General features: G+C 45.9%; 1 protein-coding gene across 6 annotated transcripts; it reads left to right on the top strand.

The window, feature by feature from the left end:
* The first annotated feature begins 3908 nt into the window (after window positions 1-3908).
* Window positions 3909-23811, top strand: POU3F2 (POU class 3 homeobox 2). Of its 6 annotated transcripts, none has more exons than XM_028723019.2 (2): window positions 3909-5340; window positions 22687-23811. In XM_028723019.2, the coding sequence occupies exons 1-2, from the start codon at window positions 4063-4065 to the stop codon at window positions 22759-22761; spliced, it is 1353 nt and encodes a 450-aa protein (XP_028578852.2). In that variant the 5' UTR covers window positions 3909-4062; the 3' UTR covers window positions 22762-23811. The 6 variants fall into 6 exon arrangements, 3 of the variants coding, with proteins under 3 accessions (XP_028578852.2, XP_028578853.2, XP_028578854.2); XR_013392289.1 differs by having other exon boundaries at window positions 3972-8984; XR_013392291.1 differs by having other exon boundaries at window positions 3972-5589; window positions 22687-22770.
* The last annotated feature ends 715 nt before the right edge of the window (window positions 23812-24526 follow it).

Below are 24526 nucleotides of genomic sequence, written 5' to 3'. Positions count from 1 at the left end.
ATCCTGTTGCCTGGGCATCGCAGCTTGCCCGGCTTCCTAACAGCAACAGCTGCCTCTTTGCTTCCAACACAGACAAATGTGCACACGCACGCACACGACTGACTTCCCTCCTCCTCAGCGGGAAGAGGAGGACTAATTTCACGTGGCTAGTTAAAGTGTTGACCGGGAATAGAGGGGGGAAAGGAGGGGTGCCGCTGGCCGCTTTCCACTAATGCCAGGGGTGGGTTGGCCTGTTGGGAGATCTCTCTATTCAAGTAGACTGTCAGAGAACTCGGTGGGAGATGCGCCTAATAAGAGGCCATGGAAGGAGAAACTCACCCCCCACACACACCTTCTTGGCTTTCAACCCGCACTCCTGAAGGAAATCCTTGCAAACACCGGGCAGAACTGAGAAGAGTGCTTCCCTATTCCAAAACTCCTTTAATTGTGCAAACACCCTTTGCTTGTTTCCACTGACTTTCAGTGTCAAGACTGCACATCGTGCTCACTTAAAAGCACTTCAGTATGGTGTTTGGGAGGGACACTAGCCCAATTGCATTGTTCTTGTATGTTGTTCACAGCGTCCAGCTGCTTTGGGCTGATGAGAAAAGTGTTAACAAAGTAAACTGGGGCGAGCTGGGGAGGGGGAGAACTTCGGTGTAATCTTGTTAAACCCCCCCGTAAACTATACGGTCAAATTCTACCGCAGCTCCGAACTATTGCTCCTGAAACAGCAAGGAGCGTTAAGGTAGCCTAAAAGGCTATGGCATAAGCTTTCCTGTGCTAGATTCCCCTTCATCAGATGCATAGAGTACAGCCCTAAATTGGCAGGCAGCTATACACACAGTGGAGTGGGGCGAGATATGCCTCCCGATCCAGGATGAAAGTGGTCCAGGAAAGCTTATGCTATAATAAATCTGTTGCAGCGAAATCCTATACATGTCCAGTCTGAATGCCCTTCAGTTCAGTTGGACTTAATCTCAGGTGAGTGTGTAGAGGACGGCAGCCTGGTTAATCTGGTTGTTGATGTAACACAGACTGCTATTCTGTGGAAAGGCTGCGGTGAAAGTTATGGTATTGTATAGATATGATTGCATTAAATTTGTTCGAAGAAAACCAAACGTTTGCAATCCTGAAAAGTCTCGAGTCAAGACTTTTCCCCATATAACTTGCATATAAAGACGCCAACACGCGTAAATTCTTTTCTTCCCCTTAGAATCTAGCAAAGTGGCCAGGCCAGGCCACAGCCGTGATGTGCACCCCCTACACAACAAGCTAACCCCTTGAGTAATTTATGTACGTTGACTTTTGTAATGTGACTTACGTAAGACATAAATAAACTGAAGGAGACTTTCTTCCAAATTCAGGAACCTGGTAGTCAGTTATGATCCTGTGCACACTTCCTCGAAAGTGTGAGACGTTCCACGGTGGAACAGACTCTCAGGAGAGGTGGCGGACTCTCCTTCCTTGAATGTTTTTAAGCAAAGGCCATCCCGTCATTTATGTTCAAGTTGAGATTCTTGCATTAAAGGAGGTTGGACTAGATGACACTTGGGGTCCCTTCCCACTCTACAATTATATGATTCAATGTGCCATTGACACAAAGTATGACTGACTGACTGGCTTCCAAGTGAACTGGTAGCTAGTTGGTCTGAAAGTACTGAAGCCTTCCTACAACCCTTGCTGTGTCCAGAACCTCTCTCTTCCTGTCCGTGTGCATCCTGTTTGTGGAACCTCTCGCTTGCGTGTGCAGACGCCTCTCTCACGCAGAGAAATGTTTCCAGCCAAATAGCCTTCGCTAGGATAATGAATCATGAAAAGAAAAACCTTCTGAGAAAAGCTACTTCTCGCTAGTGATGCTAGTAAATCTCCTCCCCTTCCTGCCCTGGTGTGGTATTTCGGGTAAGATCATTTGGAGTGTACATTGTGTCCATAAATGGTTGAGTTTGGTCGTAGGACAGCAAAGCTCTGGCTTCTCAAATTGGGGCTCTAACTTGGAGTTCCAGCGAAGTCTGATGCCAAGTGCCCCTTATTTTAAGGCGAAACCCAGCGTGGTCACAGAACACCACGGATGGTTCTGTCGTTGCTAAACATTCCGGCCCCTTAGACCTCAGCTCAGAAGCAGCAGCACAGCTTTAGCAAAATGCTTTTGGAAATGTTGGCAAGGATGTTATTTACTCTTAAGAGAACCACACTGGAGGATGGGCCAATCAGCATCACGGTGCATCTAAAGTTGTGGGGCGACACATGGGCTTAAAACCTGCATCGATGGACTTACGGGATTTTGTTTTGTTTCCATAAATGTGCTTAACTGGGGAGGGGGCGGTAGCGGGGCGGGGGTTGTCCCATTCCCTCTCGCCTTTTCGTAAGCTCCTGCCCGAACAACAGAAAGAAAGAAAGGAAAGAGAAAAGTTGCAGGTCTGTAAACATGCTGGTGATCCCCAGGGGAGTGAGAGCCTCGGCGATTCTGCGAACAATAGCAGTTGGCTTTGCCTCCGCGATTTGCAAAGTGTTAAGCCTTGAAATTCTTAGCGAATCCTAGTTTTGTTCTCAGGCAGCACCTGCTACTGGGACAGTTTGGGGACTTGACAGAGCCTCTCTCCCGAGGAAGCAGCAGCAGCAGCAGCAGCAACATACAGCCCTCCCCTCCTCGCCCCTTTCGCCATGCAGTCATCTTTCTTTTCCAGCCATTGTGGAGAAGGGAGCAGCAGGTTTATCTCGGATTACTGGGTGCAAACACAAGGAGAAGCGCAACCGGGGGGGGGGGGAGGTGGTGAGAGACGTTTGGGAGAGAAGAGATATTGAAAGCTTGAAGCCCCTTCATTGGCTGCAATTCCCTTCACTGGCTGCACTTCTTTAGGACCAGATCCCACTGACACTAGTGGGGCTTACTGTAAACATGTAAACATGCGCGCATGGAGGAAGCGAGGCCGTCCCTCTCCTTCTAATGATGTAGACTGAGTAACTGGAAAGCAAGAGTCCCTGCGAAGTTGGCAGGCTGATATTTACAAGAAGTACTGGTTTAATATATAAAGTTGCCCTTTCCTGCTAAACAGTATCTGGGAAATGTTGGGAGTCGGTCTACGGACGTGACGAAGCGGTGCGTGTGTGTGTGTGTGTGTGTGTGGATGCACCCGGTCCGCCTGCCAGCCAAGTCAAGAAAGGCATTGGACGGGAGTTTACAGGGGAGGCTCCCGCAACGAAGCCTGTGATTCTGGCAGGGCGTGATTCGGCCGATCCCGTCCAGTCTGCTGCTTGCAGCTTCCTTCAAAGAATACCTTCCCCTGAAAGGACGAGTCCTCCTTTGTAGCCTGGCAGACGGGGGCGGAGTGAGGGGGAAGGGAGGGCGCGGGTTGGGATGCGGAACGAAAGAGCGAAGCCGTCCTGCGCCTGAAAAGAACCCAACCAAGTTTCGGAAACAATGCGAGCAACAGGAGAGCATCCCCACCAGTAGCCTTAACCACGGCGCGCCTAGGGTCAGTTTGTGACCTACTTGCTTTTCCAGTAAACATAGACAAAGGTGGTTTTCCTATGTGTCTTCTTCTTGTTGCAGTTGTTCTTCCTGTTTTACAGAGGAGGTGAGCATCCTCGGGTCTCACACACAGCCCCCGTTATCCGGACTCAGCCCATGTGGCTACAAGCAAAGGAGCTACACTTTTCATCATCATCATCATCATCATTATTCCCTTTCTTCCGTGTGTGTGTTTGTGTCTCTTCCCCGCCCCCGCCGCCACTTCTTTTCTGTTCCTTCCCCCTTCCTTCCTTCCTTCCCTCGCTCCCTGCTCCGAGTTTGATTACAAAGCGAGCGAGAGGGAGGCTGTGCGGGGGGCGTGGTGTCAGCGCCAGGGCCGGGGCCAATGGGAGGCTCCCCCTGCGCCGGTTGCTAGAGGTCTCCACGTAAATCAAAGCGCAGGGAGCCAATGGGGGCCGGAGGGAGGGAGGAGCGGGGACGCGTGCCTTTGCAGTGGGCTCTGCCAAGCGGACTTGCGGGGGAAGCGAGCGGCGAGAGGAGCCCGAGGCGAAAAAGTAGCTGTCAAATGCGCGGCTCCTTTAAGCGGAGCCCTCAGTCCGGCTCGGAGAGTCATGGCGACCACAGCGTCTAACCACTACAGCCTGCTCACCTCCAGCTCGCCCATGGTGCACGCCGAGCCGCCGGGGAGCATGCAGCCGGGCGCCGGCTACAGGGACGCCCAGGCGCTGGTGCAGGCGGACTACGCGCTGCAGAGCAACGGGCACCCGCTCAGCCACGCTCACCAGTGGATCACGGCGCTGTCCCACGGCGGCGGCGGAGGGGGAGGCGGCGGAGGAGGAGGCGGCGGCGGCGGCGGCGGAGGGGACTCGCCCTGGTCCACCAGCCCGCTGGGCCAGCAGGACATCAAGCCCTCGGTGGTGCAGGCCAGCGGCCGGGGGGACGAGCTGCAGCAGCAGCATCACCAGCAGCAGCAGCAGCAGCAGCAAGGCAGACCGCCGCACCTGGTGCACCACGCCGGGAGCCACCACGCCGCCGTGGCCGCGGCCGTGGCGTGGAGGACTGGCGGCGCGGCTCACCTGCCGCCCGGCATGGCCGCGTCCAACGGCGGCGGCCAGGGCGGGCTCCTGTACTCGCAGCCGCCGGGCTTCACGGTCAACGGCATGCTGGGCTCCGGGCAGCCGGGCATGCACCACCACGGCCTGCGGGACGCCCACGAGGAGCCGCAGCAGCAGCAGCAGCCCCCTCACCACCCCGACCACCTTCCCCAGCAGCAGCCGCAGCAGCAGCACCCGCACGGGCAGCAGCAGCAGCAACAGCAGCACCACCACCCGCACCACCACCACGAGGCGCACTCGGACGAGGACACGCCGACCTCGGACGACCTGGAGCAGTTCGCCAAGCAGTTCAAGCAGCGGCGGATCAAACTGGGATTTACCCAAGCGGACGTGGGCTTGGCCTTGGGCACGCTCTACGGCAACGTCTTCTCGCAGACGACGATCTGCAGGTTCGAGGCCCTGCAGCTGAGCTTCAAGAACATGTGCAAGTTGAAGCCTTTGTTGAACAAGTGGCTGGAGGAGGCGGACTCGTCGTCGGGCAGCCCCACCAGCATAGACAAGATCGCGGCGCAGGGGCGCAAGCGGAAAAAGCGCACCTCCATCGAGGTGAGCGTCAAGGGCGCCCTCGAGAGCCATTTCCTCAAGTGCCCCAAGCCTTCCGCCCAGGAGATCACCTCGCTGGCGGACAGCCTCCAGCTCGAGAAAGAGGTGGTCCGCGTGTGGTTTTGTAACAGGAGACAGAAAGAGAAACGCATGACTCCCCCGGGAGGGACTCTGCCGGGAGCCGAGGACGTGTATGGGGCCAGCAGGGACACGCCGCCGCCACACCACGGGGTACAGACTCCTGTGCAGTGAACTCCGCCGTCGGCGGGGGAGGAGGAGCAGGGGGGAACTGGGGGGGCCGAGCCTGGCCCCTTCCCTCGAACCCCTTACTCCTCCAACTCTTTCGATTGTTTTCTCCCTATTCCCCTTTTAAAAAAAAAAAGCAGACAAAACAAAAAAAAGAAGGAAGGCGAATGCACTGAACTATCCTTGAAACGGTAGCAAAGTGTGTAATGAATGGTGTGTTTCTGACCTTTACAGGCGAGTAACCAGGCAATGAAGTGCAGTGAGTATATGGATGTGTGTGTCAGAGAAGCGAGTGCATGTTTGCCCCTTCCACCTCTCCCCCGCTCTCTCTTTCTCTTTCTCTCTCTCTTCCTTGCATCCAGGCGCAGGCAGATAAGAGAGACGCCCCATTGCAAATGTCAAGGCGCTGCACAAAACCTTCCCCCCTCTGGGTATAGGCGAAAGCCGGCCGGCCTTTTGTAGCAGGGGGCCTTGCCCGTTAAATCCTTGGTGGGGTCTTCGCCAAAGGCGCCTAGAAGGAAAGCAGGGAAGATGATGCTTCGATGCTCTGCAACGCGCTTTAGGTTGGGTTGCTTTGGCTGGGGGTGGGGGGCGCGGATACACAGGCAAATGTGGTAGGCAGGTGTCATTAGAAGGGTTATGCCGTTCTTGTAAAGAGAGAGAGAGAGTGAGAGAGAGAGAGAGGAAACCGTCTGAATTTGCACTGCAAGGAAACAGAAGTTTACAGATCTCTCCCTTTCCTGCCTCTGTCTGGAGGTGACTTGCATTTTGCTCTCTGTGTGTATGTGTTTGCTGGCCAGCGGTGGGACAATGTACAAAAATCCGTGTAAGCCTTTGCCTTTCCTCTTTGTGTTGCTGGACGCGAAGTTTTGGAGTCAGCCTTCGGCGGAGGTCATGTTTAATTTGCTTTTTCTGCCATCATTAACCTCCGGAGTGGGGGAAGCTGGGCTCTCCTTAGGGTTAAGTAGATCTTGAGGGGAAGCGTTAAGAAAAGGACAGAGACGAGAAGGAGGTGGGGGAAGAAACAACTGCCACTTCCCACACAGAGAAATGTGGCTGTGGATATGTATTTTTTTTTTCCCAGATGCAAGGCAAGGTAGGTGTTTGTGTGAATGAGTGAGTGAAACGGAGAAGGGGGCAGGATTGGGGGAAGGGACGTGAAGAATTAGAAACTCGCAGAAATAAGAGTATAAGTGTGTGTGTGTGTGTGTGTGTGTGTGTGTGTGTGTGTGTGTATGAGAGAGAGAGAGCGAGAGAGAGAGAGAGAGGGGGGGGGGACCCATTCATGCTTTTCCAGCAGAAAGTGGCACTTTGAAAGAAACTAACAAGTGTTTTTTTTGGGGGGGGTGTGGAGTGTCAGATGGGAGAAAGAGAGAGAAAGAGAGACTAATGCTTAGCTTCACAGATCCTGTACAGAAAGTTCTCTGTATGTCTTGTCCAGCGCTGCTCTGCCCTATGCTGACATCTGCTTTTAAATTTGGAATGGGGTGGGGGTAGAAATTCAGCTCAAGAACATTCATTCTGATCCTCAAGATCGTCACTTGGAAGTAAGTTCCACTGATCTAAGCAAAGGTGCTCAAGGTTGCAGCTCTGGGCTGTGATCTTGAGATGCATCATTTCCATTGGGGAGAAGATAACACTCAGTTCCAAGAGTGACACCCACTTTAGGTGGGACTTGCTTTCACATCATGTGCTGAAAAAAACAGGATTGAATGTAAGCGGTCTAAGAACTGCAGTCCCATTCATCTCAATGGGAGGTTTCCAACTTACTTCAGCAAAGATGTGGGATTGTATGAAGTACGCTCTGGACAAGAGAGTGGAGGAATTTTAAGCAATGATTAAACCCATTGAAATCAGTGAGGTTAAGACTAAGAAGGTAGCCAGGATTTCCCCCATTGTAATCAATGGGACTTATTTCCAAGTAAATGTTTCTATGGGGATTGCTTTAAAAATCCAAGTACTGTACTTGGTTTTCAGTGGTCAGTATGTGGGAGTTGTGGCCACATGCAGCTGGGTGAATTTCTCTTTAAGGTTTCTTCTCACATTTTAGATGCATCCCACGTCCTTTCTTGAGACTTCAGCATAACATGTGGCATGAAAAGGACCGGTTTAACTTTGTCGGCCTTTTCTCTTTTCTCCAAAGGGAGCCAAATGAAGGGAAAACAAAGCAACCAAAATGCCATTTTTCAATTTGTCTTTTTCCTGTCCCCTTTGTGTTAGTCATTTAATAGCTGCATTTTGCTTGGTAGAAAATGGTTAACTTTCCAAAAAGCAAAAGGCTCTAGAGAGGGAAGACAGGAAGGGGAAGTTGAAATTGTATATTATATTCTATATTGGGGCAAAGGGGGAGGGGGTAACCCATGAAACTGTGAGAGTGACATATTCATATTTTGAAACATCTACTCAGCACAAAAAGGGGGTGGTCTGTATAACTTTTTAAAAAATAATATTTACAAAGTTTGCCTAGTGGAGTGTTTGAGAATTCTGAGGCCAATGAAATATTCTCTCAGAGAAACTTGCAGATAAACATTGGAGGAAGTAGGTGGGATTTAATAATACTATATTCTTCAACTGTTTTTCTAAGCGCCAGTGTCTGGCAGCAGATTTTTTCCCCCTCCCCACTTCCCCTTGAGAAGACAAATACAGCTTTCTGAGAAGCCTATTCATTGGGCCTTTATTCTATTTTTGCAACAGTGTTTTCCCCCCCCTTTAAAAAACTATATGGACACTGGTTTCTCTTTAATGGTATTGAGCTGCTGTCGATTACTGTATGGGGACAAACTTCTTTAAAAATATTCAGGTTGGGGCAGTGGAAGTGGCAAAATGGGGGGGCAGTGACACTTATTAATATCTGGGTAAGGTCAAAAGAAGGAGTTTGGGGGAAGCAGATCCTCTAAACCCTCCAATAAGTTTACTTAAAATTTTAAAACAAAGTTACCACACAAACCTTACCACTCTGTATATATGTTTAATATTTGTCCTTTGAAATGCAGAAATAGTTTAAATGTTTTCTTTGTCTATTTTTCTTTTTTTCTTTTTTTTTTTAATGCTACCCAGGGAAATATTTTCATATCATTTTTAAGTGGGCTGCCTCAATGTATATTTATTTCTTTTAAAGCAAACAGGTTCTGGAAACTGTTTTTTCTGTAGCTTTAAATGAGTAGGTGAACAAACAAACAAAATCTATATGGGATGTAATATTTTTTTTTGGTTCAGTCTCTTTAAAGAAATACTTTGTTTTTTGGTACATTTGGATGTGCTTGTGGGGAAAAATAAAAGCGCAGAGATCCTTATATATTTATGTTAAAGTAATATTTTATTATCTACATAAAACAGAAATACACAAGACCTTTATAGTTTGTTCGAGTTATTGGCATATCTTTTATTTCCCTTTAAAAAAAAGAAAAGAAATAGTACTGAGAGTGGCGACATAGTTCTTTGGAAATGGGAAATATGTGGGAAGAAATAGAATCTAGCCTTTCTATTGCCTTGCATTCTCTGTCCTTCCTTCTTACTCCATGACATTTTGGAATAAAATGTATGCCTAATCTATTGACAGATTTCGCTGGTATAATTCTGGCAGCTGGTAGAGTGCAGGAGGAATGTGGGCCGGGAAGGAACACTGTTAGGTAGGCACAATTGTCTTTCCAAGGTTCGGCCTTTAATGCTGGAATCCACCGCACTGGCTCTGGGAACCAGTTTCTCTTGGAACGCGTGTGCGAAGAAATATATAGCTGTTTGGAGGCTACACAAAATAAGCATCTACATGTTCTCATTGTCAGTCGCTGGGCTGGGGTTTTCGATGTAGCGTGTGCCGCTTTGGGCTGCGATCATAAGCTCTCACACTTACTTGGCAGTAAAAAGTTCCATTCAAACCACCAAGACTATATTAAGTGAGTAGGCTCGTTGATATCCCATTGCAGTCCATGGGATTCACTGCAGCACTATCGCCACGGGATAACCGGTGGATGGATAACTGTAGCCCAACGCCTAAGTGTTTTGTTTTTAAAGGAACAGGGCATTGTTACTATTTTTAATCAAGCTCTTTTAACGCTAAACATGCGGTTGTTTATATTGGACTTCCTTAGTCAGTTCTTGCTTAGCCATGTGCATTTTGTCTCCTTCCAAATCAAAGTTTTGTCAGGTAGATTGCCAGTTCTTCTTTAGACATTTGAAAGGCTTCCGTGGGCTATGCGGCGCTTTCGTTCTTTCAAGTAACAAATAAACTATTCTTTGGAGTAATTTCTACGCTGCAGTGTAGGTTCTACAATAGAGATGCAGCCAGATCCCCAACCGAGGAACAGCTGAAGTGCTATAATCTAACTGGACCCGCGGCCCTAAAGGTTGTCTCTTGGAGGTGAGTTCCTTTGAAATCAATGGAACTTTACCCTCAGGAAAGTGAATACAGGAACTGGAAGTTTAGTTCCAATGGAACCTGGACTTTCCAACTAAGCAATGCATAGACTGGATAGACTGCACGCCAGCTCAAATCAAATTGCTTTCGCCCAAGCTGGGTGTGGTTCAGATTGCTAAAGTGTGTGCACACGAACAACATTATAGAGGGCGGCTATAATCCCGCTATACATTTCTGTGGAGCTTCGGTTTAGGTCCTTGTGGACATGACTAGGTTATTGGGTGCTATCCCCGTCAATAGCCCATTTCTTACTTTTTCCATAGACGTGAGGTGGCATCTTCAGCGTTAGCATGTTTTGGATACTAACACCTTCTTGCCTAGTTTCTTGGCTTTTTAGAAGAAAATTCCACCCAACGCCACAGCCACTCCGCCCTAAGTCTTCCCACCACCGCCTTTCCCCTTTTAACGATAGTTTCCAGGCTTATTAGATTTAATCATCTTTTCTAACTCCTAGTCAATATTACACGCGTCCCAAACAGATTCAGCTAAATGATCTTATCAATAGTCTGGAAACGAAGTGACAGAAAGAAGGAGTGTTCTGTGACCGCAGATATGCTGATGGGTAAAATGTTTAAGCTGGGTATAGATTGAATGTCCCTTGGTCAATAGTTCGCTGAATTGTCTGTATTTTTTTTAATAGTGGAGGGGGGTGGGTTGTTTGAGGAGTGGAAAGCTGGGCAGCATCTGCCCTCTGCAGGACATTTCAATGGTCTTGGAAATGGAATCTTTTGCTTCTCCCCCCTGCGCGCGCGCGCGCCACCCGAGTTTGTGCGCGCGTTTGGAGTGGTGGTGGGATCACGTGCGCGACGCTTGGTTGGGCCAGGTGTGATTTTTAGTTGAGCGCCTGGCTTTCATATCTGAAAGGAGGATTCGTTTGGAAAGAAGCCTTTCCCTTCCTCGCCCGCTAAAGAATTTGAGCCTCCTGCCTATATTGATAGAACTGCTGGGTGATGGTTACAGCGTTGGGACAGAGAGAAACTACTTTGGGAGAGGAGCTCACCCAGGGCGCTTCAACCAAGGATTTAGCATTAGGGATATTGAGGGGCGTATCTTTAATCGAGGAGGAGGAAACTGGTCAGGTACCGTCGAGGTTCCCTTTCACCGTCACCTTGTATTAACTGTCAACAAGGGAAGTCCTGTTGTTACTTTCTGCTTTTGTGCTCCCCCCTCCCCTCTTAAAAGACTGCTACCAAGGTTTGTGGAAAGAGGAGCTGGTGTCCCAGTAATAGCAGTAAATACCAGGAGAGCGGTGGGAAGTATTGGGTGCTAGTCAAGGTGTGAGCGACGCTTCTGAACAGCTTCTGAGCATCTCTAGACAATAGCAAAATAAGGCCATGCCCTCATCTCTTGCAGGAATTGACAGAGATGCGAGGATGTTAGATCTGGTATCAAGCTGTGGACGAGAAGGCTCAGTGTTTGGGATTGAAATCCTAATTTCAAAAGTGGCTTGAGAGAGAGGAAGAGAGTTTATCTGAATAAAGAGAGAGGCATGGGGAAGTTGCAGAGATAACAATCTTTTCTACAAACAATAATAGTTGGAAATCGATTCATTCTTCGACGGAGCTTCAGTTTGGCTTCAATGCCTTGCCTAATAAGGAGGTGCTAGGAGTAGTGGCGAACAAGAGATGTATTTATATTTTGCTTTCTTTTCTTTTGGATAGCAGAAAAAAGGAGATGTTCTCCCAGTGTTTCTTTTATTCTAGTGTTTTTAGTTGTTCAAATGAGAAACTTTTCCGTCAGGATGGTCTTTCTTTTCCTTCCTTCCTTCCTTCCTTCATTCTCTAAGTTCCACGGTTGATGTTTACATTTTCTGGCCCATGTGATAAATGCATATGTAAACGTTGCTGATTATTATTTTTTTAAGAAAGGGTTTTTCCCCCCCACGAGGCCTTTGTATAGAGGCAGCCTGTTTCTGACTACTGACCACCTCGATCCACAAAGTAATTAAGCCAATTTGTTTGCTTGTCATTCCATGCGGATTTCAGCTTCCTTGCCGTCAAAAATACTCCCACTTCATTTGCTTGCGATCCGGAGTCGAAAGCAACGCGGGCGCTTACAGCTGCCTGCCTCCTGTCCCCTCTCCCGTTTGCTGTTTCTGACTTAAGTATAAATCCTGGAAGGCAATAATATTAGCAATAATTTGGCACAACTTGAGAATAATAATAATAATACCAACAAAAAAGGCTCACCGTTTCTAAACTTCCTAGCCTGACTTGAATTTTTCAGCTAAATCCTATTGGATTTGCTCTGACCTCTCTGAATACAAGAGAACAGAAAGGCCGTCTCACAGACAAATAGAAACCCGCCTCTTTTCTTAAACTTTATTCAGTGTCTTTCAATACAATTCCCCACCCCGCTCGGACCTTAGACTTGCTTCTTTGGAAGTACGAGCCACAGAGCTCCAGGGTTTTACTTCCTGGTAGGTATGCTTAGGATTGCAGCCTTTTACCCACCTGGTAAAAGTAGAAAGGTTACGCGGTATAGATACGGATCTTGAAACTGGGAAAGATTGCAGGAAGCGAAGGAGGGGATTTTGGAGCGAGGGTGTAACTTTCACTTGTCAAATGTGGCAGACACCAAAGCGTTAACGAAAGTGATAACTGAGAGTTAGCAGGTGTGTATGCTACATTATGTGTACCATACAACAGTAAGTTAACTGCATATTACTGGAGAAAACAACTTCCTTGTAAAATATCCTTTATGAATGCAGAATTTTATATTTTTATTTTAAAGTTTTAAACAGGATACTGTAATTATGTCTCAAGCGATGACAAATCACCCAGGCAAGGAGAATGCCATGGCATTTCAGTATAAAGGCTGCAGTCAAATCCATATTTTCCTGGATATAAGCCCCATTGAGCTCAATAGGTCCCACTTCGTGGGAAGCGCCCTGAGATCTTGGATGAAGGGCGGTATATAAATCTAATAATTAAATAAAAAATAAAACCCTTAGGATTGCGCTGAAATGAACATAATTTGCAATTAAATGCAGGCTTGGGGAAGATAGAGGCTTCTCATCCCTGGGCAGGTAACAATGGCCGCATTTTAGTTTGTTTCTCAATCCCTAGATTGTGTTCGAATTTTTAAGTCTACACTCCTTACTTGAGTGTAAGCCCCATTGAACGCAGTAGGGCTTTCCTTCTAGGGGAAGTGCATAGTATCGGGCAGGAATACTACAATCACATGCAAATTCTATGAAATTCAGGTTTAAGATGCAGGATTTAAAATCCCATGAATGAAATAAATCTCACTGAACTCAGTAGGAGTCATTTACAAATAATCATGCGTAGGATCGTGCTGCAAAGCACATTTTTACTGGAAACAAAGTTCTGTGGTGAGAGTTGATACAGTTGAGAGAATAATATGCTTCAGACAGAATTAAGCAGCTGGATCAAACGCCAGCAGAATAGCACTCGGCTGCTTGTGAATCAGCTTGAAGGTCGAATACAAACACACACACACACACACACACACACACACACACACGTGTGCAGATGTTTATGTTTAAAAACCCACAATCACCCTGTCTGTAGCACACTTTTTAAAAAATACTTTAGCTTGACAGCTTATTCTTTATATGATTTTTAAAAATATGCTTGATACTTAAGTATCAAGGGAACCGTTAAAAAATTAAATTCCTATTAATGTAACTGGCGATTCAACCCACTTTTTCAGGGAAAGCCCCATTACAGTAAACAGGGCTTGGATCGAAGCCATAGCTGGAAAAGAAAGAGTTTTTTTAAATCAATGGAATTTCTGTCTAATTTAGAACTGGAATATTAGTGTAAATAACATTAAAGTCTATTGGCCGTTTATTTGTTATGTTACATTCCAGTTCAGTGCTGGCTCGGCCACAAATCAGCAAACCATGGTGATTTCCATACACTCTGGGTATCTTAGAACGATAAAGGTCGATTTGCAACAGCTTCTTTTGCTTATATTTGGATCCTTGCAGGATTCACATTTCCTTACGGAACTCCTAAGTCTTTCGGAATGATTGTATTTTATCTTCTGACACCCTCTTCTCCACTTGCAAAGGGAGCAACAACAAACCATTGAATTGCAAAGGGAATTTATTCCAGCAAATGCGTGTCTAATATCTGGAGTTTTAGCTAGCTTCATACAGTGCCACATTTGAGTAATGTGTTTTGCCAAAGCGAAAAGCTGAAACATAAAACCATAGGGAGAAATAAGTGAGCAAAGAAATTATGCTTAAAATAAGAAAAGAAAGGAAAAGCGGAATAGCTGAAAGGATCGTGAAGGAGACCTCTAAAGGGGACCTCTTAAAATGTCATGGCCTCCTTTCTTTCTCCCGAGTGGGAATAGTTTTTGAACACTGTCTCTAAACTAGTTCCTCATCGTAGGCTAACTAGCAGTTCTGAACAGGGAAGACGTTGTTGAGCTCCCAACGAGTTTATTAATGGCATCGCCAACAAACAAAACACCTCTGCTCTTGTGTATGAGACCACCATAGACACCTTAATGTCTCTAGTTAGTAGTACTATGCAAACATATTTCGAATTTAACTTGAATGTCAGTCAATGAAGACTTGACGAGTGGAAATGGGTCTTTCAAAAAGACTTTCAGAACACTTTTCTGCAAAGCTGTTAAAACTCAAGAGCGGGCATTCAGACAACTGACGACCCATAAACTTACTGGGAAGTAAAATTATTAACGTAATAAACGTATTGCTCTAATATGGGATTTGGAATTCTACTAGAAAGCGAATCTCGTGGATTCTTACGGACATGACTGCTAAGTGAATACTCTTTGAATTGCTACTCCTCTGAATCCATTTTTGGGTGGTAGACATCCAAATATTTTGCCTTGACTGCTGGATTTAGCAGGATACCAGCAAAAGGGGGTGGGAGTTATAGGTCGTCCCACAGATCTCGGTAGGTGAATACAGAGGACCAACTTAAAAATCACGCCATGTTTTAATTAATGCGTTTTGGACCACTGGTCCTTACTGTCGAGTAGGCATGCTTAGGATTGCAGTCTTGAGCGCCAAGAATGTGCACGATAACCGTGTTGTCGTCCTTCTCACTGCTTTTGCGCCAACCCCGAGGAACTGGCTAGATCTAAAACTGCACTGAATCATGCGAAGGATGGTTGCCAGGATCTAGGACCAAGGGAGAGACAAGTGTAGGCATCGCTGGGCTTTTGTTGCCGGAAAGAAATTGTCCTCCTAAATTCCTAATGCAACGTCCGCCTGCCAGTGACTCGACGATCGAGTCTGGTCTTGTTGCCAGTTTACTGCGAAGCCAGTCCCATGTTATTCAGTGGCATTTACTCCCCAGAAAGTGTGCACCCGATTGCAGATCTTTCTTTTATCTCCCTCGCGCCCCTGCTAAGAGAACAGACCCATTCTGGCCCAGCCTCTCCCCACCCTCCAGGCTTGGTTTCCAAGTCTAGCCGGCCCAAGGAACTTCTAAGCGAAAGTTTTCGGCAGCCCGTCTCATTCATTAATTGCCCGTCCCTGCTCGCTTCATTCATGGCTCCTCCAGTCATTCATTGCCAAGTCCACGGAGGCACCAGCTCCTTGGTCAGTAGGGGAGACGCACAAACAAGGATGGTGCTATTTATTTCCCTCCGCCTGTGGATTTCGAAGACATTCAAGCAGGCACAATCATTAAACTAATTTGTATTTGATTGTTTGGGCGGACGAGGGTGAGTTTTATTACACTGAAGCATTCAAGCACGCACGCACCGCTGATTAGCAGTATACATTAAATAAAGTTGTTTGTACACATTGTCTTACCACATATAGGCAGCCTTATTATTCTAATTACTCTAATTAGGGCATTGCAATGGTTTCGATTTGATTTGAGGAGGCATGGATTCGTGCTAGTCCTTTTGGAATAAAGGAAACCGCTCTCTGGGAGCAGGTTCTCTCACTACTTCCATTTACGCCTTCAAAATGCATCACATTATGGGCCAAATTCATAAAGAACCTCAGGAGACATCAGAATACAGTAGAATGTTTAAGGACACGGAGTCTAGTCTCAAGAGAGATAGTATGTGCGTGTCCCATCCCTCTGCATTATTATTATTATTATTATTATTATTATTATTATTATTATTATTATTATTTCAACCAAGCTCCAGACCAACAATCTGCAGCTTCTCCTACCTGCTCCCCTCCCCAAGGTCTCTCCTCTCCTCTCAGCTATTGTGACGCTCACTTTAGAAAGAGCTATCTTAAGTATATATATTTCTGGAAATCTGTTTCATAAGCTTGAAATGAATGTGATTATTATCTGATATCAGTTCATCAAACGTGTTACATCTATAGGGGACTTATAATTAATTTCTTAATCCTGTTTGAGACTTCTCCCTGCCCATGCATCTCTCTCCCCCCCCCCCCCAAAAAAAAAGCCAACAGCCGAGTCTGGGGAAGAGATTTTACATTTTTTAAAATATATTTCTTCTTTCCCTGTTTTTCTTTTTTAAATGAGCAGCGTTGAAAAATGTCTTTGCGGAAGAGGCATGAATGTGTTGTCTAACTAACCAGCCGAATACAGGGTTCTCTTAAAACAGGGCTGTTGCGAAGCTTATACTTCTCATTCAGCAGAAACATTCTTTCCTTCTGTGTTCGTCTGTCTTTTTCCCTGGGAAATCCGGCTGATTCTTGCATCCACCTCCACCTTGGGGGAACTTGACTGCAAGAAGCGCTTGCGGTTAGGCGAGTAAAACTGTTCTCCTTAGCTCGCTTGTGCTTCCAACAGTTCTTAAAACTGTGGATTTGGAAGGATCTTGTAGATGTGTTTCTCATACCCAGACTTTAGCTAACTCTCTGTCCCTTAATAATACATCGCCTCTCTACAGTGGAGCAAAGGGAGAGAGTTCCTGATTGACTTTTGCAGATCACCCAGTTGCTCATGTGTCTTACAAGCGTGCCCACCCCCCCCTCACCCCCATCCCTTCTTCCATCAGCTGGGAAGCCTAATGAAAAACTGACACCCCCCACTTTCGCTGATTGTACCTAAAGGTGAGGGATAAACGGCCGTGAGTGTGAGTGTGTGCGTGCCTGCGTGTGTTTAATGCACACCAGGAAAAACCACCCGCCTAAGCTCCTTTGTGAGGCTTTGGCTGAGGAGGAGAAGGCGTGTGGAGGCGGCTGGAGCCTTGAGTTCTCTGAGAACTCCCTTTCAAGCTTGCTCGGGCCTGCTTTGGGTTTATTCTGCAGCTCTTGGTTGCTTTGAAAACCAGGTGGACCCTCCACGGTTTGAGAAGCTCAAGCCACATGCTCTCAGCTTCTCGTCCACACACCCCACCCTCCCCATTCATCCCACCGGGCCCACAAAGAGAGGGAGCGGAGGGAGACAGAGGGGAGGGTTTGCGCTGAAAGGGATCCAGAGGCTTCCAGCGCCAGGAAAAAAGGAGTGGGGGGCGGGATGGCCTTGCAGCCCAGCCGAGGGGAAGAGGACGGCCAAGGCGAGGCCCCGGGTTGCAGGGAAGGGAGAATTCGGCTGGGGTGGCTTGCCCGTCTGGCGGCTACTTTCCAGAGGAGATCAAATATTCCTCCAGCAGAATCGCGAGCGGGAGAGCGCCTGGAAAGGACGAGGGCGGGAGGAAGGGGCGGGTGGGAGGCTTTGAGCCAGCCAAATGCCCCTCTCTGCCATAACCATTCTCTGCGTCCCTGGATTTATCCTTCCCTGGGGAGTTCATTGTACAACACAGCCCGCCTGCCCTTCTCGCATGAATCTGTTTTGTAACAAAGTCTCCCCAGCGAGTGTATTAGAGAATAAAGCCTCTCTTCCCTCCCCCCCACCACCCCGTCCCTGCCCTCTTTCTCCCCACCCCCTCCCCATCCTTTTGATTCACGCGCCCCCCTCCCCTCTTTCCCTTCACTACAGCATCTGTTCTGGGAGCGCTCTTCTCGTCCTTAACTGCAGGGAAATAAAAGAGTGGAACTCGGGCGCCCCACAGCGGACACGAGCGTAACTTGCTGTAACAAACAGAGGCAGAATATATATATATAAATCCAGGCGTCTAACCTTCCGCGCCTTGTCCAGTTCGGAAATAAACTTGCCGATTAGGATATGTCGGTTTGAATAATCGCTTTTCAAGACAAACCCGCTCATGTCTGAAGCCAGCCTGTAGCAGAAAGGTTAAAAGGAGAAGAAACATGAGGTGGTTTTAAAAAAGAAGAAGGGGGGGAGGGGGAGAGCGTCTCCCTCCCGTCATCACCTCCTCTTGTTTATTTCTTGCTTCTCTCCACAGATCTGGAACAGATCAGGGATTTCTGTTGTTGTTTTAAGGCCATATGCATCCTCCATAGTTCACATTGCAACGGGGCAGGATATTGGTTCAGTCCCTTGGTTTCATTTGAATTGCCTATAAATCTGGTATAATTTTAAAATACAGCCAGCAAGGTCAAAGGTTGCTTTTGTTTTGTTTTTAAGTCCAGATTCAAAATGCTTTCATAGATGTAGTAGTTCTTAGCTTCTTTTTGTTTCCGACTTTGCATTCCCACACATTTGTAATTCAAAATCGTGACATTGGCTGGAAGGTATATTCCTTTTCAAAACAGATCTCTTCTGATTTTCATCCCTATAGCTTTCTGCAGTGGGTGTTAGAATCTGGGCCAAAGTCTTCCAGTGGAAGCCTTCGCAATGCAGTGCCTTTTCCTTCTTGTTTCTTTCAAACTGGGTCTCATTTGTATCTAGAAATACTCTCGAATCTGAAAGCTCCCCACCCCCTTAACAACAAGAGAAAAACCTGTGCTGGATTGGACCAAGGGTTCGGCAAGGCAAGCATCCTCTTTGCAGCATGGACCAGACCGATACTTCCAGAATTGCCATTCCCCACCACCACCACCCCAAAACCTAAACTATTACTGTTGCTGGGTGCCTGCAAATGGTATTATTCAGAGGTATACTGGCTCCAAACAGGAATGTTCCCTTTAGTTATCCTAACTAATAGCTGTTGAAACTGTTGACAGTCTTATCCTGGATAGGAAAGCTGTCTAAGCCAGAGGTCATCACTACATATTGCGGCAGCAGATTCCGTAAGTTAATTATGCATTTGTTCAAGGTAGATATAGAAACTGTCTGCAGTTATTCAGTGGTGTGGGCAATGTTCCTCAACTCGTATTCTGGATCACTTTTATACCCCCTTTTTTTTTTTTTTACTTAATATGTCCCAACATCGAGCCCTGCCACACATTGGTGGGCCGTGCAATGTATTTGTGCCTGCAACAGAAAACAATCATCTCCCCAACAGCTGTTAAGGTTCCAATCCCACATGTGCTGACCATTTAATACAACAGGACTTGTTTTGAAATAATTTATTATAGACCGCTTAGAGTTTTCACCTACAATCAAGCAGCATATCGATTTTGTTAAATACAAAAAATAAAATAAAAAATCAGAGTAAGGATAGATAAGATTGCACAGCACAGCTCTTTGTTTTATTCCTGCATGTGTTAATGACTCAAGAAAGCCTTCGTCAGCTGGGTTCTTTCCAGATGTTTTGGACCACAACTCCAATCAGCCCCCCCTGCCAGCGTGACTATGGTGGAAGTTGTAGTCTGAAACATTTGGAGGGAACCAGACTAGCTACTTTAAGAGGCAATATAGGAAAATGTGCAAAAGCCTCTATCAGTAATGTTCAGGCTTTCATGGGACCATTTTACACATCACCAAATGCCCATAGAGAAGTGTAATTCAGATCCTATTTCTGAAGTATGATGCATGATCCTGTGTGCCCTAAGAAGCCACAGCTGGCAGTCAGTTGTGCTTCAGCTTGTACGCACAATGCCTGCATGCAGTCATTTCTACATGTGCTATGATTCACCTATCAGGGTTGTACAATTTCCTGTATGGATCCTGATTCCATGTAGGGATTTTGTAGTTTACTTAAATAATTTATATCCCATTTTTTAATGCTGAAGTTTATCCAAGGCAGCTATGTCTGAACCTGACAGCCGATATGCCCTACGAAAGCACAATGTACTCACAATGTAAGGCAGAAACATACACAGCAGATGTGTGTCCATTTCTAAAGAGAGCGCACTTGCAGATAGCTTTTTTACAGGTAGTCAGACAGACCAACCCTTGAAATCATACATACATTAAGCACAGAAAGCGGTGCGGTGCAGGCAGGTGTGGGAATTCTCCTATGCCTTGTGTTACCTATTAGGCAGTTTGCCCCAATCTTCTAAACCAGCAGTGGGAGAAGTTACTGTTCATCCAAGTTTGCATATCACATAGTGTGCATAGTAGATAGGTGAGTTTGCCGTTCCGCTGTCTGCAGCGGGGTCAGGAAGAGTATTGGTGTTGGGTCATTCCGCAATCAGTGTTCCTGGTGCATGAATCGGAGCTCAAGCCAGTTTCCCAGCATGTGTTTCCCTTTCTTCTCAGCCTCTGCATACCTCCACAAAGCAGCTTCTGGTATTCTAGCCACCACAACCTCACTCACCTGCTCTGCAATGATAAAAAAAGGTAAAGGGACCCCCAACCATTAAGTCCAGTCGCCGACGACTCTGGGGTTGCGGCGGCCATCTCGCTTTACAGGCCGAGGGAGCCAGCGTTTGTCCGCTTCTGCAAACAGTTTTTCCAGGTCATGTGGCCAGCATGACTAAGCCGCTTCTGGCGCAATGGAACTCTGACACCAGAGCAGTACACAGAAACACTGTTCACCTTCCCGCCAGAGTGGTACCTATTAATCTACTTGCACTTTTGGCATGCTTTCAAACTGCTAGGTTGGCAGGAGCTGGGACCAAGCAACGGGAGCTCACCATGTCGCGGGGATTTGAACCGCCGACGTTTGATCTGCAAGCCCAAGGCTCAGTGGTTTAGACCACAGCGCCACCGGCATTTCTGCAATGATACCTGTCCACAAAGTTGATACCTGGGGATCAGCAGAAGCTGAAGTACTGACTTGAAACAATCAAGTCCCCAAAATAGGAGCTGTGTGTGCCTGTCCCACAGTAGCTATTTCTATCATTTTACAGCTCCCAAAAATCCTGCCCTGATCCTCATCCAGCAAAAGAACTCTTGTAGTGACTTTCCAGTTGGTGTAGCTTAAAAAGAATATTGTAGCCTTTGAGATGTGTTGATGCTCCTTTGGCATATGAGACTGAGTTGTCGCCTTAGGGAGGTTGATGTAGTATATGAACAGCAGCTGTCTAGGTTTCAACTTAAATAAGAATTTTCAAGTGGCATGTCCCTATGTTGATATTTATAGTCTAATCTATTTTTTAAATCCAAGTTTGCTCTCATTTCCATGATGAGGCATTTGCTGCACTGATATTCACTTATCTTGGATCGTGCATGCTTTGTTCCACTACTTCTTTTTGGAGGGATATTCTAATTCCACCATCCTTGAAAATTGCTACAATCTCTATCAAGATTCAGTACAGTTCAAATGAGAGCTGTAGTAATCAGAATCTAAGGCTGCAATCCTACACACACTTACTTTAAAGAAAACCCCATTAGACATACTGGAACTTTCTTCAGAGTAAATATGCCTAGGATTGCACAGCAAGCCTCCCAGATTCAACAAAGATAACAAATGTTTGCATCAGAAACAGGTTCTCGAAAAAGACTTCACACATAAATTGTGTGTGTGTCCTCCTATTTTCCTGTTCTCCATATCACTGATGATGACTTCACTGTGTTATGCAATCTGTGTTTAGAAATACATTAAGAATGGAAGAGTTCACAGGATGAAAAGGTGGGGATGTTACCAGATAATTTAGGATTCAGAATTGGCGTGAAACAGATTTTCTAAGCACAGACACACCCGTTTCAAGTTGTGATGCTTATCCTTCTTGTCTTGATAATCAGGAATGTGCCCAGAAATGTTGAATTTGTTTTCAGGACTGGCGAAATGTAGCTCTCTTATCACCTATGCTGTCTTCTTCATATGCGTATGAACACGCTTAGACACAAACTCGGGGCCAGGAGAAATCTTTTTTTTTTTAAAAAAAAAAGAGCAGTGTTTAAGTCCGCCCTCTTGAAAAATGTTTTTTTAAAAAAATGTCTGTTATATCTGAGATACAGTACGACAGCAGTAGATTGGAACCCTACCCAGTTCACCAAATAGCGCACACTATGTGTATGTCTGTCTGCACCCTTCAAAGTAATGGGCACGTTCTTTACCTGTACCATTTTTTCTTTAGAGAATCTTTACATAAACCATATACGGTCTAAGGAGAACCAAGCCTTTTCTGACTTTCGCCATTTCCTCTGGGTAGTTCCCATTTTATCCCAGTAATGTACACATTATGCACATATTGGATGTTACTTATTCACATTCATCTAGCAGCTGCAGCATGATGGATAAGAGCATAAACTTTAAGCAAAGATGCCTTCTGTTCAAGACACAGCTTCAGAGTTGTCTTAGGCAAATTGCTGTGATTCAGACTCAGCTCACCATCAGTAAAACAGAGATGAAAATACTGGCCCGAGTATTTTCATCTTGTGGTGGCAATTATTTAAATATTTTATTTTTTATTATTTTTATTTTTATTAATAAATTATATCCCGCTCTACTTTTTTTTCAACACGGCTTACACAACACAATATGAAGTACATCCAGCATTTTGGGTATAAGGAAAGAAGTATAACGCATGTGTGTATCAGTGTGCACACATATATACACACACACAAGTGTTTCCAATACAGACACATGCTCAAATCTACATGACTAAACATGCACCTAATTGCTGCTGTTCTTATACCATTCGTCCTAGGAATGGGCTCACGGATTTCAGAGGGATACTTTGGTGTAAGTGGTTTGATGATTGCGTACCTAGCCAGCCAGTATGTCTGTCTTTCTCTTGATGGGGTACATGTTTTTGTTTTCTTTTAAAAAAACCAACCTCTCACAAACATGCTCTTTGTTGGAAATCTTTGGCAGCATATGAAGGTTCAGAGGCAGCCTGTGTTTCTTCCTTCTTGTTACAGGAAGAAGACTGGGGAGATGCTCTTCCCCTCCCTTCCAACCACCCCCTGACAACGTTGCTTCAAAGCTGCCTTTAATTACGGAACAACTTGCTTGATAGTCGGATAGAAGAATGCGGCCTTCCCTTCGCAAGGCATCCAAATTCCACATGCTCCCCTATCTATTCAACTAGCCCTAATGGGCTTTAGCTTTCTCATAATATTATTATTATTATTATTATCTCTGGGGTGGTTCTGGATTATGTGGGGTTTTTGCTCACCACATCATGTCTTTATCTCTCTCTCTCTTTCTCTTTCATTGTTGTTACTGCTGGTAGTGGTGGTGTACAGTTTTCTCCATGGAGTGAATCATTCCTGTTTAAGACACAGTAGGGGGAAATGCTGCTCATAAAGCAGGATTGCTATCATTTCTGGCTCTTCTTTCCTAAAGCTCTTATAACAAGAACTTGGCTGGAATGCACTTTCAGCTAAGAACTATTAAACAGTTAAGCAGCCAACACCTAACGAAATCTTCCACAAAGAAGACAAACTACCAGCAGACACCTAAACAATTTTTAATACTTTAAAATACATTTCCTTGAACAATCGCAAGTTGGTGACACCTAGAAAACACATGGGCTCCTCCAAATACCTCCCCCCGCCCCGAAGAATCCAATTGAATTATGTGGAGCCGCCCTAAAGTAATTGCTCAAAGGGCTATGACCCATTCAATTCTCAAAGTGTCTCCTATGTTCACTGAGCTTATGTGTACAAATCACCTTCTCTTTTCTTTTTTTGCCTGGTTGCTGCAGAAAGAGGCAAGGGCACATCTGCCACCATGTAGCTGCAAGCCTGTTTCTAAAACAGTGTCAGTAGGCAAAGGTGATTCGCTAGAGGCTAACTGTGGCCGGCCTCTGAAGTTGGGGACAACTTTTTCGAGATAATAAATTTCCATGGAAATGTATGGTGTGCTCTGAAACTGCTCTGGATTAACCAGTATAAGTGTTCAAGGTGATGCCATCTGTCCTGAACGAGGCATCGGAAAATGTGAAATGTATAATGGCCAAAAAGATGCCGACTCTTCTTCTTCTTTTTAATGGGACCCTCTTGAACTTCAGAAATTTGTCCAATAAAAAGATATCACCTTTCTTTATGGTATCACTTATTCTTGATATGGATCAACATGCTATCTTACACACACGTGAAAGAGACATTCCAAACCTTTCCAGAATCCATATAAGCCTTGGGTGGCAAAGAAATGTTACAGGCGGGCCTAATCATGTGCTAAGACCAGCACAAATATTAGCATCGACTGCGCCATATGGAAGAGTTTGATGATTGCTTCACCGCAGGGTAAGTAGAGTCCTTAGGTTTGTACTACGCAGCAATTTACATCTCAGTTTAGCTGTGCCAAATGTTTCTATAACATATTTAACCTGATAATCGTCCCACAAAGGGGAGGACATGCAAACTAGGTAGATGAAACAACCGCCTTTCAGTTAGCGAACATTGTCCCTCGACCTGTTAGAAATGTTCGTCCTGAAATGTAGTTCTTCTATCCATTGTTCAACCTTTTCAGACCTCGAACCCACTTTCAACCAGGACATGCATTTAGGAACCCATTTCTTAATCTTTTACCACATACTTGCATGGCAGTAGCCCTCCTGCTGCTGTGACCCACCAATTGAAGACCAGTGCTCTACGGCATCCTATGATATGAGCTGTAATAGTACTATATTAGTTACACACACTCTCTTCCCTCCACAACATGAGAAACTGACACTTGAAGTTAGCAATGACCTAATTTATGTCTAGATTCTTTTACATCACTCCTATAAAAAAGCAAGCAGTTTCTGCCCCAAGT

The sequence above is a fragment of the Podarcis muralis genome, chromosome 3, assembly GCF_964188315.1.
Source record: "Podarcis muralis chromosome 3, rPodMur119.hap1.1, whole genome shotgun sequence".
Taxonomy (NCBI): domain Eukaryota; kingdom Metazoa; phylum Chordata; class Lepidosauria; order Squamata; family Lacertidae; genus Podarcis; species Podarcis muralis.
Note: the sequence above shows the minus strand (reverse complement) of the source record. Positions and strands in the feature narration are given on the sequence as shown.

Excerpts from the sequence above, each read along its gene's own strand:
- POU3F2 (XM_028723019.2), top strand. The coding sequence starts at position 4,063 with ATGGCGACCACAGCGTCTAACCACTACAGCCTGCTCACCTCCAGCTCG. Across the intron at positions 5,341-22,686 it reads CGCCGCCGCCACACCACGGG|GAAGAAGACTGGGGAGATGC; the intron begins GTACAGACTCCT and ends TTCTTGTTACAG.